The sequence below is a fragment of the Sylvia atricapilla genome, chromosome 12 (assembly GCF_009819655.1).
Source record: "Sylvia atricapilla isolate bSylAtr1 chromosome 12, bSylAtr1.pri, whole genome shotgun sequence".
Classification (NCBI taxonomy): domain Eukaryota; kingdom Metazoa; phylum Chordata; class Aves; order Passeriformes; family Sylviidae; genus Sylvia; species Sylvia atricapilla.
In genome coordinates, this window is record NC_089151.1 from 7,155,951 (window position 1) to 7,169,637 (window position 13,687).

Genomic DNA, 13,687 nt, shown 5'->3' on the forward strand with positions numbered 1-13,687 from the left:
TTTAAAGGGTGTTTTCATTTGTACAAAAATACAGGGATAGTAAAAAACACATTTTGGCTTAGCACAGGCTGAAGTTAAAATTAAAATAACTGCTTGAAATAGTGAGTTCCCACAGAGGGAAAGAGGGAGTTTCTTTTTTGTTGGTTTTTTTTTTCCTTTGTTTTTTTTTTTCCTTTGTTTTTTCTTTGTTTTTCTTTCTTTTTTTTTTCCCCAGTTTAAGTCAGTGCTCAGGCCCAACTCTTATTTACACAGGCCTGGATCAGGTCTGTCCTGCCTGGAGGAATAATAGGAGATGATAAAACCCAGAAGAGCCCAGGATGGGATTATAGGAGTGCAAAGGGGCAAGAGGGTTAAAAACCAGGTCAAGATCAACGAAGGGGTTGTGAGCAAATGGTGACCAACATCAGGGCAAGAGGTGGGCCAGATGTCATGGGGAAGGTGTTTCTGAAGAACTTGGCAGTAAAAGCATCTCCTGGGTCACTGGGCTCTGGGATCATGTCTGCCTGCATCTGGCAGGGTGCTGGAGATACATGTAGTTCCCAACAGCTGCTAAACACAGAGAACAACACATCCCACGTGTAAAAAATAGAATTTTACCTCAGAGGTGATTTGAGAGACACTGAGGGTAGGCAGTTTCTGCTCAAAGATGAACATGGCCAAAAGTGATTGAAAAATACATGACATCTTGTAAAATTGGTGGTGGGGGAGGTTGCTTCCAGCTTCCAAGTATTTTGAGTGTTTGATTCCTGGCTTTGGAAGCCCTTGGGTTTAAGATACTGAGAAGATAACAAAAAGTCTGACTTTGGAAAATATCTGAAAGAATGGAGAGACTAATAGTAATTACAGCATTTTCTTCTGGTAATTCTTCTTTATCATGCTGTATTTACTCTGCACATCTCTGACCTAGAGACTTCCTTGGTGTGGGAACAGGAAAGGAGGAGGTGTAGTGAATCACCAGTAATGCAGTCACCCTGATCTCTGCTTTCAATTTCCAGCCTGTATTTTTAGATTCATTTCTTTCCTTTGTTTTATGAGGTTTAATAATTTCAAACGAGGTTCTTAATCAGTTCAGGTTTGAAAATGAGAACAGAGATGCTGCAGTCCCTCTTGGAACCTGTTCCAGGCCTAAATCATCCTCATTTCTGCACTGGTGAAGAGTAAATTGAAGAAATTTTCCAGATAATTGTAGGAAAACCCATGTCTCTTGCTAGAGAAGAGGAGAGGGTCATCCTAGGTCTCTGATTTGACTTAAGGAGAGAGGTCTGCCCCTCTACTGTTCTAGTATCTGATACGGGTTCAGCCCTGAGCAAGACACAGCAGCCAGGCACCTTCCAGACTTCAGTTCCATACATGTGTCCTTGTGCCCTGCCCAGTGTCCAGTTTCTGGCTCCAGTGCTTTAGAGCAAAGGGGAAAAACCCAACAAAAAACAGTTCCTCAGTGGCATGGTAGAGTTTTCTTCCCCCATCCTTCAGACTCAGCACATTCTGCGAAGCAGAGAATTAGTGAAATTTGTGTCTGTTCTGCAAACAGAAGAGTAATTTGTGCTTCACAGAAGTAACTTGACAGAGAATGGAACATGCTTCTGAAAAATGTGATCAGTGATGAGATCCAGGCATCCCTGTACCTTTTCTGATGCTGTTTCTCTTTTTGCAACATTTAAGCGGGCTCAAGGATTCCATTTGTATCCATAAGCTTATTAAAACAGCATGAATTCAGAGAACTTCTGATATACTTTAAACACCTATTCTCAAATAGATCATCCTTAAATTATTGGCTGAATTTTAGAGGCACTTTCGTGGTGGTAAGCTTTTTATTTTCCCCATGTTCTAGTGATGAGTCAAAGCTTCTCTTTGGATCCATAGACTTATTCTTGACATGAAATTCATCTATCAGTAGTGTAATTTCTTGTGTGGATGCCTTGGGATCTTGGGATCATCAAAGACCTATCCTCAGACCACTGTTTTCATCAGAGATGTGCAATATTGAGATAACAATTTCCAAGGAATAAAAGAGTTGAAACAGGAGGGAGTACACAGATCCATTGACTGAGATGATGCACCTTCGTTTATTATTATTCTATTTCATTACTATTATATATTGCCATTATTATTGCTGTTGTTGTTATATTATCTGCTGGCTCTTGAAGCTTGGTAGAAATTGCAGAAAACTAAGCCAGAAGTGGCCATCCACAGACAGCAGCCATGGCCTCCATCACAGGCTGCTGAGGGATTGAACCCATTGTTCTGAGGGACTAAACTCATCTATGCAGTAACTTTTCATAAATGCACAATAAGTCACAGGATTCCTTGACAAGTATCAAAAAGGCTGTTGCCTCTTCCAATTCCATTATATTTATTTCATTTTAAAGAGCAGCTCTTTGGTTTCACCAAACCATGTAACTGGAACCAGAAGGAGAAAGCTGTGTTTAATACAGGTTTGTTTTTCTTCCTTCCCAGTCAAACCTCTACCCTACAGTGGGTCTCCAGACTCCAGGAGAGATCGTGGATGCCAACTTTGGGCAGCAGCCCTTTGTGTTTGACATTGAGGACTACATGAGGGAGTGGAGGGCGAAGATCCAGAGCACCATTAAGCGGTTTCCCATAGGAGACAGGCTGGGAGAGTGGCAAGCCATGCTGCAGAAGTAAGTCACTGCCTTGGTGTTGTGTTCAGCTTCTTCCCTTTTGTTAGGCTTTAATACTTCTTCAGTGCTAATTTGTGCTCTATTATGGCAAAAATTGCCACTCTGGGCATTTTTGCTCAAATTGTTTTGCCCTCCATTCTGTTGTTTAAGTCTTTCCTGTGTAGATTGCTGCTGTTTCAAATGTAAAAGAGATGGGAGAAGTTTTCAGCCAAAGATTACATGAAAGCTTGTAGGGATAGAAGAACATACATTTTGGGGTGATGCACTGCGAGAGGGGAGAAGACACCATAGAAACTCTTAATATAGGAGAAAAGCCAGTATGTAAGTCTGCTGAATTCAGAAATGGAAGAGCAAGAAATAGCCTAAGCCAAAGGCTTCCAAACCTAACTGAAGGCACAATTATGGCATTTTATAAATTTATTAATATTGAAAGCACTTCTCATTGCAAAAAGGATTGAGTGGAACTTGATGAGAACAGTTGGCAGGAGTTGTCAGAGGTCAGGAGTGTTATTGATGCTGTTGTTTGCCTTCCAAAATGGGACCAAATTAGAAAGTCAGGACCTCCCTTAACAAGAGCTGTTGATTCTGCTGCAGTGGGACTAATTTATCCCTGTATTTGTTCCTTGTGCCCTCCAGAATTTTTTCTTCTGATATGCATGGTGGGGTTGTCAGGGTCACCACTCTGGAGTTCCTCCTATGAGCTCTTGTGCAGAAGCACTTGTATTTAAAACAACTTCTAAAATTTACACACCTGCATACAATGTTATACCTAAAAATGATTGCTGACTCATAAAAGACATCTTTCTTGTACTGAAAGTAGCCCAGTTGAATGTGTGCTTTGAGCTCTGACTTGATCAGACAAATGCCAACTTCACCATGAGAAGCCTATTTTGAGATTCATCATCAGAAGCTTTGAAATCCTGTTGCTGGCTTTTTAGATTTTGCTAAAATCCAGTGAGCATTAATATTGAGTCACTGTGTCCTGGGAAGGCACAAATGTGTTAGAAATGGTCTGTTCAGGAAGATGGTTTTGTTGTGTTTGTTTTCTGACAGTGATACTCCTTCCTCCCCCAAGATTTTTTGAAAATACACTTCGAAGCATGCTAATGTTTGTAAAACCAGTGCTGACAGTCACCAGATTAAAGTATCTGTGAATGTGCAGAATTCATAAAGATAAAATTGCTGACAAATAAGTGATGGAAGAAATTCAGGACCAGAATCTTTTCTTTTTTTTAGATCTTCTTGAAAGCCTAGAACCCCTCTGAGTTTCAGATTTATGTCTGTATATGATGTCACTGGCAGTAACACAGTATTGAGCCCTTACAAGTGACCCTTGGACAACAGTCATAAATAAATACTATACATGCATTGAGATTCTTAATATTTTAATTTTTTTCCACTCTGCAAAGTGAATTTAGAGCCTCCCTCCTGTTTGCAGAGGACCAGGTGCCTATCTTGTAAATACACAGTTTAGACTTGGAAGTAGAACTTTGGTTATGTCCTAAGCAAGCTGGATTTCTCCCTGAAATTACAACTTTTGTTGTGCTGATTTCTTTTTTCTCCAGTATGATGACTCTGTTTCACTGATGCCTCATCATCTCTTTGTATTTTCTTTTCTTCTAGTATGGTTTCATCGTACTTGGTTCACCATGGATACTGTTCAACAGCAACTGCCTTTGCCAGAGTCACAGACACCACAATCCAGGAAGAACAGACCTCAATAAAGAATAGACAAAGTAAGTCTCTCGGGTGTCACTCTTCAAGTGTGTTCCTTTGGGACTCTGCAGAGGAGTGAGTGCTGTGGAAGTTACTCCATGGGAGTACAGAGCTGTCCACAGCACACTGCTGACCATGGAGCACATTTCCCATCACCACTGCACTCTCTCCAGCCTCTGCCATCTTTGCCTGGAGAACTGCCTTGTTCCTTCCTGTCCCTGTCTGCTCTGCTTGGCCTTTACCTGAGCTCACTGTGCACCAGAGATCCCTTTGGATTTGAGCTCTTCACTGCAGGGGCAGTTCCGTTAGCCTGGGCATAGGGACTCAGACACATCCATTTAGTTTTGCTGCAGCTCCAAGTTAAGGACTCCTCCAGTCCCTCTGCACATTGTGATTTCAGGTAGCTTACATGCTGAGGGATTTTCAAATTCACAGCCCAAGTGTGAAGCCCACACTGGGTGAAGAATTTGTATAATATGTCTGTTTTGATTGCTGCTGTTTGCTCCCAAGTGGGTCATCTCTCAGATAGTAGGGTTGTCAGCGCTTTTGGTCCTGCAGAATAAAGCTTACAGCTTTCTCCTGCTGTACCTATTTTTTAAGCTTTTCTATTCACAGGCTCAGCCTGCAGAGTGGCAGAACATTGGTGTGTTTTCTGCATTCTCCTGGCTGCTGAATACAGGCCACATCCCTGTACATTTCCCCTCCCTTTGTGAGCTGTTTCTCGTGTGACTGTCACGTATCAGAGCATTGTGCCCCTTTGTGGCGTGCTCTCCATACATTGCATGTGCTTAGCCAGCATTCGGGTTCATCTGGGGACTCTGCTTTTAAATAACTTGCAGTTGCTGCCTGTTAGTGCTGATGGGCTTTGTGCTTTCCAGGTCATGCATTATGCAACCCTGACCCCAGCCAGAGTTCCCAGTGGTGTGGGTTTAACTGGCTGAGCCCGACGGGAGGCACGCGAGGTGGTGCGGGCTCCTTTGGCTGAGGACAGGTGACAAGGCAGATGGAGGGAAGGAATACAGAGCCCTGAAGTTGGGGCTCAGATAAAAGGTGTGAGGAAAACACAGATGGGAAAACAAAAAGAGGGGGAGATATAAAAGGGAATGACATCTGTGAGAGTTGCCAAACAAGGCAAAGCAGAATTGTCAGAAACGGCGAGACGAGAAAATGGACGTGCAAGAGAGTGAAATGAGAGCTCTTGTGTTGGTGTTAGAGCCATGGCTTTGCTTCCAGGTTTCAACTAAAATAACAACCAGATAGACACTGAGAAGTGGGAGACAAGACAAGTCATTGCAATTTGTTACTGGGATTGTTAATGAGGATTTACCAGGCTGGGCTTCCAACTGCTCCAACACTGCAAAAGCCACAGCCTGTTGTTATCAGAGGCCTTGCTTTCAAAGTACCTCATGGGCCATTCCAAACCTTCTCTCTGCTGTTTATAAGGAGTGCTGGAAAAACAATTCAGTTTAAGTACATTTAATTTTTATCTCTAAGTACACTTAAGAAAAAGACATGTGAGTCACTGTAGATCAGCAACTGGTCTGAGCTTTCAGGGATTTTGAGATGAGTCTTGCTCTTGTGTCTTCTGACCCAGTGAAGGAACATACATGGGACATGAACACCCAGCATGATAAGTGTCTTCTGCCTTGTGTCATTGCACCTCCTAGAAGTGTACAAGTCATTGAGCTGTTTCTAGTGTGGTCAATAGCTGGAACTTCTCTGGGAATGCATTGAGATGGACTTGCAGGAACACAGTTTTGTTGATATAATTACTTCTGCTTAGTGGTAGGAATATTGTGGAAGCAGTACTGTGCTGTGATTTAAGACCACAGACCCTCTAAGAATACTCCATTTATCTCATACTGAGCCATAGATTTGCTTCCAAGCTTGAACCAGAGAATGTAATATGAGAGGGACCTAGGGACTTGCCCCCTGAAATTGTCACTTCCCCAGCAGCCTCCTTGTTTCCATCCAGCTGGCACGTCCTGCTTTTGTTTCCATTGCTGCAGAACTCTGTGACTAAAGGGCTAAAATCTCACCCCAACCCACCTGCTTCATCCTTCAGATCCTTCTACTCTTGATGGTTTTTTTTCCTACTAAAAGATCCTTTCACATTGTCACAGGGTTTTCCTCACCCTAATCCATAATAAACCAAATATGGTCTCCAGTTCTCCCAAGCCTTTGTGCAAGGCGGTAGTAGGGAGCTGGGTGGAATGGATGAGACAGCTCTTTTGGCTGTTGCTGTGGGCTGGTCCTGTGTGTCACTAGGTCTCCTTTTGCTTTCAGGAATACAGAAGCTAGTATTAGCAGGCAGAGTGGGAGAGGCTATAGAAGCCACCCAGCAGCTCTATCCTGGCCTCCTAGAACATAACCCCAACCTGCTCTTCATGTTAAAGTAAGTATGAAAAGCTTTATGCTGCCTAATGCTGAAATGTGTAAATGAAGAAGGGAGGAAGAACCTGTCCAAACATCCAATCTGCCTGCACACCTTGCTCTGAATTCAAACTGTTTGAGCTCCCTTTGGGAGTCCTTTGCACAGTGCTTGCAGCACTGTGGATGTAGCCCTTTTGTTGTGCTCAGACCCAGTATAGCCTTGCCTCACGAGGTCAGGTATAGGTGGGTGAATTTTAGTTCTAATGATTGCCAGAAATTCCTTCAGAGGAGTTTCTTTACTGGTCTTGTGGAGATCTTGCAGTGCTGGAGTCATTGTGAAGGTTCCTAGAAAGTCAGATGTATGGAAAAGGCTGTCTGGGGTAGAGATTAAAGGAAAAAGTGTCCCAATTCTCCCAACTGTACAGAGTGGCTCTCCCCAGACTCCTGAGACATCTGAGGACAACTCCCAGTAAAGATAAATGAGGGGCTGTCCTCACTGTCACTGTGGATGTTGCATTTTTTACTCTTCCTTCTCTATTTTCCATTGGCCACCAGTATTTTTAGGTTGATGGAGTAGTGAAGGAATGATGGTATTTGACAGATTTAATACCTTCTCCCTGAAAAAAACCCTCCACAGTTGAATTTTGGAGTACCTACAAAAGAGCTGGCGGTGAAAGCTGCAAAGGAACAGTTTTTTCTTATCACAGTGGAATTAAATTTGCTTTTTTGGGAATGTCTCAACATCCATTAGCATGAAAGGTGAAGTTTCCAAACTCCTTCCTCAGTAGCATCATCAGAGCACTGACAATACAAAGGCATCAGGAGCCTGAAGTGTCTTTTTGAAAGTTTCTGGGGCTTCCCCAGTCCCCTAAGGCGGGCTCAGTGCAGAGCATCCTGGCTGTCACGCACCCTTTGTCCCTCTTGCCTCCCATGAAATCAGGTGCCGGCAGTTTGTGGAGATGGTGAATGGCACCGACAGCGAAGTGCGGTGTTTCAGCGCCCGCAGCCCCAGGTCCCAGGACAGCTACCCCGGCTCCCCCAGCTTAAGTCCTAGACATGGATCAAGCAACTCACACGTTCACAGTACTGGTAAGTGTGTCCTGTGTCTCCAGATGAGGAGAGCAGATGACAAAGGTGGATGTGGTGGTGTCTGACATTACCTGCTGCTTTCCATGTGTTACTCTCTGAAACATTCCTTTCCTTCCCCAGCTGAGGGGATGTTCTTTTACCATGGGTGTCTCAGAAGCTGTTTTACATTAGTTATTTTCCACAATTGTTGCAGAGCAGGTTTATTTCAGAATAAAGAAGCTTTTGAAGGCAGTTTTCTACTGCAGCCACTCGTGACTCAGTGTTTCACTGATGGAGTGCTGAGAGGAGGTCTGGAAAGCAAAGCCTGTGTTCTGTACCTTGGAGTCTGCAAAATAATTGCTTTCCAGAAAGAACTGAGCAGAAGCTGCTTTGCCAGTGGAGCAAAAGGTCAGGGGGAGGCATTGCAAAAAAGCTTCTCCCTGCAGCATGGACTTTACCTTGACAGTTCTAAACATGTGAGAAGGGAACAGTTCTGTTCCAGTAAAAACCAGCTGTGGAGCATCAACTCTTCAGAGTCTGGGAAATTAAACTTTAGGTTTTGAGGTGGAAAGAACAAGATAAATGAGGACGCCTGAGATATCTTCCCTAGGTAATTATTGTCTGCAGCTCTGGAGATGGAGTGAGCCAGGAAAAATGACCTGCAGAACCCTTGGAAACAGCCCTGAGCTGCTTCACTGAGCTGTGAGCTGCTCACAGCCATCCAAGTGCGTTTTGGGTTGATGTTCCCATTGCTGCATGAGACAAACTGTGACACAAATATTTAAGGAAAAGGAAGACAATTACCTGAATACTTCCAAGCTGTCACTCACCTTTCCAAGCCAGTATCTTTGTTTTCTCCTGCTATGTCGTGAGAAGCCCTGGGTGTATTTCTTTGACTAGGTAGTCAGAATGATCCCGTGGTCCATAAAAGCTCTTGGTAATACCCATGTGTACATCTGCAACTGCAGTGCAAGGCAGCATTTATATATATTAGTCTCTACACATGGACATCACCTTCCACAGTTCTCAGTCAGACCTTGTTCTTTCAAAAGAGTGGTAATTTCATCAGAGCATATTTCAGAGATGAAGCAGAACTGTTGTGAACAGGCTACTCTCTCTTTGTCTTAAAAATGCACAGAACAGCCCATTTGAATCTTTGTGTTGCTGTGATAAAAAATAGAAATACATTCTCTGCTCTAAACATAATTGTGGGATCAGCTGATCAATTTGGATATAACACCATCACTTCCAGAGAACAGTCATGTCAGGTCACATCATTTAGCCAAGGCCCTGTGATCAGTATTGGTTGCCTAGGGGAGAATATATGAAGAAGACAAGCCCATAGTGAGGTTTTTCCAAAATGTTCTAGCCCCTGTTGATGCTGAATCCATTTAAGACTTGTGGTAATGAATAGAGTTTTGTGTCAGTGTGTTCTGCAGCTTGATAAGCACCTTTTGTGGAGGAGCAAGTGAAATTTCAAGCCTGACTCTCAGTGGTTTCTGTTCTGAGCAAGGAAGGTTAGCTTGTGCTCATTAAGAGGGTTGCTGTTATGTGCTGAGTGTTGTGTGAATCATGTACATCCCTAACTTTAAATAGGTTGTGGAAAGCCTGGGCAGTTCTGCTTTCAACAATAATTTCTGTACTTGTGAACTGTTTCTGCCAATCTCTAATTTACAGCCTAGTTTTAGAATTTGATGAAGCTCGGATGTTGCTGGTGAGCAGTGGCGTTCCTTTCATATTCATTTGTGTCTTCTATAAACCCCATTGAATTTGAAAATGATGAACCATAATTTAAGGTCTTATTTTGCTTTCTTCCTTTGGGGTCTGCTGTCTTGCTAAATTGTTGACTTCACAACAGAGTGACATTGTCAATCTGGTCTAATTTTTCTTTCTTCTTGGCTTTCAGGAGCAGATAGTCCAACCTGTAGCAATGGAGTCATGTCCACAAAAAGCAAACAGAGTCACAGTAAATACCCAACACTGAGTTCATCATCTTCATCTTCCTCCTCCTCTTCCCCTTCATCTGTGAACTACTCTGAGTCCAATTCTACAGATTCTACCAAATCTCAGCAGCACAGTAGTACGAGTAATCAAGAAACCAGGTATTGTTTTTCCTCTGGAGACACTTGAGGAGAGTGGGATGGTGGGAAAAGTCTGTTTGCTTCCTGAGGAGCCGGAAGGGCATCTATCCTGCCCTTTTGAACAATATTGGTTGTCTACAAGGTCACTACTATGCCCAGCAGACACAAACCTCTTCTGGCTCCCCTGCTGTGACTCAGGCTTGGAGGTTCATCTCGTAAGGAATATTATGATGATCTTGTTTCGGGCACCAAGCTGTCCTATTACACTGATGCCTTTGGATCCCAGTGTGATAGTTGGCCCAGAAGCTTTCCCAGTCAGCCTGGTGATGTTTCTGCTGCCTCAGCCAGGCACTTGTTCCTGCTGAGCAGCTTTCCTGCCCTGTTCTGGGTGAGGCACCAGCTCAGGCCATTACTGGCTTGGTGCATTGCCCTCTTGTGTAATTTCCTTGGGCTACCTGTTGCCCTGTTCCTTCCAAGTGAACCTCTGAGCCAGCAGTAATTTGTTTCGTGCCATGGCAGCAGGTCACACTGAGCCTCCCTTCCCCAAGAAGCCACAGCAGTTCAGTGCAGTCACTGCTGCCTTTTCTGGAGTGTGGAGCAGAGTGAACTGTGGTGAAAACTGAGCTTCCTTTGGGCTCACCCTCCACACTGCTGTTGCAGGGCTGTCTGAGGCCTCAGTGGAGCAGAGGGTGTCATTGTGATTAAAAGAATCTCTTGCTAATTGCAGCTGGCACTCATTCTTCAAGTGCTGTGCTGAGCATGGCTTGCAGGGCAATTTGTAGGCTCAGTTGTGACCTCTGGAGAGCCACCTAGCATGTAACTGAGTGAGAAACACTTGTTCAGACTCAATTTACCAGAATCATTTAATGATGCTGGATTTGTCTTTTCTTTTTCTTTTTAATGTAGAGCCCAAGTTCCAGTAAGATCTTCTTGTAATTTCAGTTAATCAGTAGTTAATCAGCAGTCTCAGTCAGCCTGCTGTCTTGGACGTTGAAGTGTTCAGTAGTGCAGTCTTTGCAAGGACTGGGGATGTATCATAGCCAAGATTTCCCTCCTGTGTGTCTCTGAGTGTATTGTCTGTTACCTGACTGCTGTTTACTATCACAAGGATCACAGCTTCCTGAAGGGAAAATGCAAAATGTTCTGCACCTGGAATTATGACAGGCACTTGGGGAACAGAAACCTGTTTCATAAATTGTCTTCAGAAGCCTGCAACAGTTTTCGCTACACTGACTTGAGCCATCTGGCTCCCTGTAGTCCAACTGGCACCTTTTCTGGTGTGCTGGCCATTGCTGGGCATTGTTTGGCACATCAGCTCTTCATTTCTTCCCTTTTTAATTTAGCCATCTGACCTTTCTTCCCTCCCTTCACCTCAGTGACAGTGAGATGGAAATGGAGGCTGAGCATTACCCCAATGGAGTCCTGGAAAATTCATCCACCAGGATAATGAATGGCACCTACAAACACGAGGAGATCCTGCAGACAGATGAGTCCAGCATGGGTAGGTCCTCAGAAGCAGGAGGGATAAAGGAAAATAGGAGCTGGTGTCAAGAGTTAAAGCTGTGATTGGATTGCAGGGGAAAAGCATGTACTTTAAGCTGCTTTTTCCACCCAGTGAATGAAGTGCCTGCTTCATGGGGAAAATTAGTCTGTCCTGGACCTAAACCTGAGCTGGACTGTGCCAGGCTGGTGATGTCCAGCTGCCCAGTGGCCTCAGCACAGCTGTCAGCCATGAATGTCTTGTTTGTGGGTGCTGTAGCCAGGAGGGAGCAGATGAATCAGCTGCACTACCTCTGAAATGGATTCATCCAGTTATAATGGCTCTTGAGGCTCCTAGTACTAGGAAGCTGGTGGTGTTGGCATCTCTGACTGAAAGTTTTCTGAGTCCAGGATTTGTTAGCCCAGAGTTTTTGGGGTTGTATACACTACGTTACATGCATGAAACATGAAAGGGTAAGATTGGAGTTGCAGGCTCCCAGGATTTTATCAGGATTTCTAGGTAGTCCTTAGGCATTAAACAGAGTTTAAATCTTCCCTGTATCTACCAGGCACTGTGACAAACCCACTACTGGCAGTTGTAGGGCAAGGATTACAGAAAGCTTCCACTGGGATAAACTTAGGGCAGGAAGCAGCTACCTGCTCCAGGAGGAGAAGGAGTTTGTGGGTATCCTGACACACAGTGGGCATTTGTGGGGAATGCAAGACGATTGTTCACCACTGCTTTTCCTTAGAAGACAGCTGCCCCCAGAGGCAGCTCTGTGGAGGGAACCACGCTGCCACAGAGAGAATGATCCAGTTTGGACGGGAGCTGCAGATCCTGAGCGAGCAGCTTTGCAGAGAGTATGGGAAGAACACCATGCACAAAAAGATGCTTCAGGTAAGCCTGGGCCTTGTGCTGCATTCTCTGGGCCAGGTCTGGGGTTGTGGGTTCCCTTGAAGACACCTGAGTAGCCCCCACTTCTGTAGCTGCTGAGCAAGAAGGGACTTATGTGGGGATCAGAGATCAAAACATGAATGTAGAGCATCTACACCAAATTCTCAGCACAAGAGAGAAGAAATACAGATCCTGCCTGGCTTCCTGGAGCAATTGCATGCTCCTCTTCTCTGCAGGTGACACTCTACCTGCATTCCTGTGCTGGCTCCCCTGCCAGGTGGAGGAGGCACCCTCTTTAACCTGCTATCTTGATGGCCCACTGTGGCCCCTTGCTGCCAAGAAGAAAAGGGCCATTTCTTTTCAGGAGGTAGGCACCTGTCACTGTGGTGATTGCAGGAGGTGCCCCAGCTGGACTTGGTGGTTTCCCTGGGTGTTTGCAGCCCTCCCTGACCTCACTGTGCCTTTCTGTTCTCTCACAGGACGCCTTTAGCTTGTTAGCTTACTCAGACCCCTGGAACTGCCCCGTCGGCCAACAGCTGGACCCGATCCAGAGGGAACCTGTGTGTGCTGCTCTCAATAGTGCTATTTTGGGTAAGATCTGCTTCCTGTGGGAGTGGTTCCCCAGACATACCTGCTCTCAAGGGCTGTCCTTGTGGCAGGCAAGAACTTAGGGAAAGTTCCGAAATACTTATATTTAGCTTTCTTTCTGTTGCTGGGGACTGTCAGGGCAGTAATGCAGGAAGGGGAGTAGGAGGGGCACCTGCAGAGAACAGATCCCTGATACACACCCATTTTAATTCCCTTCCTTGCATCTTTTTTAATGCTGCTTCTAAGGAGTCTCCTCAAGATATTCCTCCGTTGCTTACTGGAGAAATGAGAATCTCTTTGATGCATTTCCTGCCCCTCTCCCTTCATGCCCTGAACCCACCTGAATCATTTTGTGGACTTTACCAGGGCTCTTTTCCAGCTGTATGGTTTAGCACATTTCAGCCCTGGTATCATCCTGTTTTCTAGGAGGGAACGCAGTTGCATCCTCTGCATGATCTGGCTCACTGTGCCCAGGCAGATTTCCTATGGGGTCTGTGCATCTCACACTGAATGTTCCAGAAGGAGATTTAGAGCTTACCTTCTGGGGAAAGGAACAACTTGATATACAGACCCATGAGGGCTCCTGTTCTGACTGAGCAGAGAAACAGAAATTACATGTTTTGGGAAGGACAGTCCCTTCCCCTGAGAGTCTGCAGCTGTTTGTCCAGTGCTTGAGGAGCATGGACAAGTTGCTGAGGGCTGTCACCAGGGAGATGTGGTGTCTGCTTCACACAGCTTACCAGACATCAACCCTCAGCTGAGGGTTCCCTCAGAAAACATGCCACTGCAAAGATGTGAGTGAGTTCATCCAGGGCTTGGGCTGCTGTGCAGAAATGGAGAGGTTG

At 44.9% G+C, this 13,687-nt stretch overlaps 2 protein-coding genes across 7 annotated transcripts in view; one reads left to right on the forward strand and one right to left on the reverse strand.

Moving 5' to 3' along the window:
- PSME3IP1 (proteasome activator subunit 3 interacting protein 1) overlaps nt 1-13,687 on the reverse strand; it is a 149,617-nt gene that overhangs the window by 126,611 nt on the left and 9,319 nt on the right. The gene's annotated exons all lie outside the window — the stretch shown is intronic.
- RANBP10 (RAN binding protein 10) overlaps nt 1-13,687 on the forward strand; it is a 61,355-nt gene that overhangs the window by 46,611 nt on the left and 1,057 nt on the right. For 5 of the 6 annotated variants that reach the window (XM_066327613.1, XM_066327618.1, XM_066327615.1 and 2 more), the window contains 8 exons: nt 2,458-2,642; nt 4,266-4,378; nt 6,645-6,753; nt 7,672-7,820; nt 9,706-9,901; nt 11,257-11,381; nt 12,112-12,257; nt 12,734-12,845. In XM_066327613.1, the coding sequence (XP_066183710.1) occupies nt 2,458-2,642; nt 4,266-4,378; nt 6,645-6,753; nt 7,672-7,820; nt 9,706-9,901; nt 11,257-11,381; nt 12,112-12,257; nt 12,734-12,845 (1,135 nt within the window). The remainder of the gene's footprint in view (nt 1-2,457; nt 2,643-4,265; nt 4,379-6,644; nt 6,754-7,671; nt 7,821-9,705; nt 9,902-11,256; nt 11,382-12,111; nt 12,258-12,733; nt 12,846-13,687) is intronic. The other variant, XM_066327614.1, reaches the window with a different exon arrangement.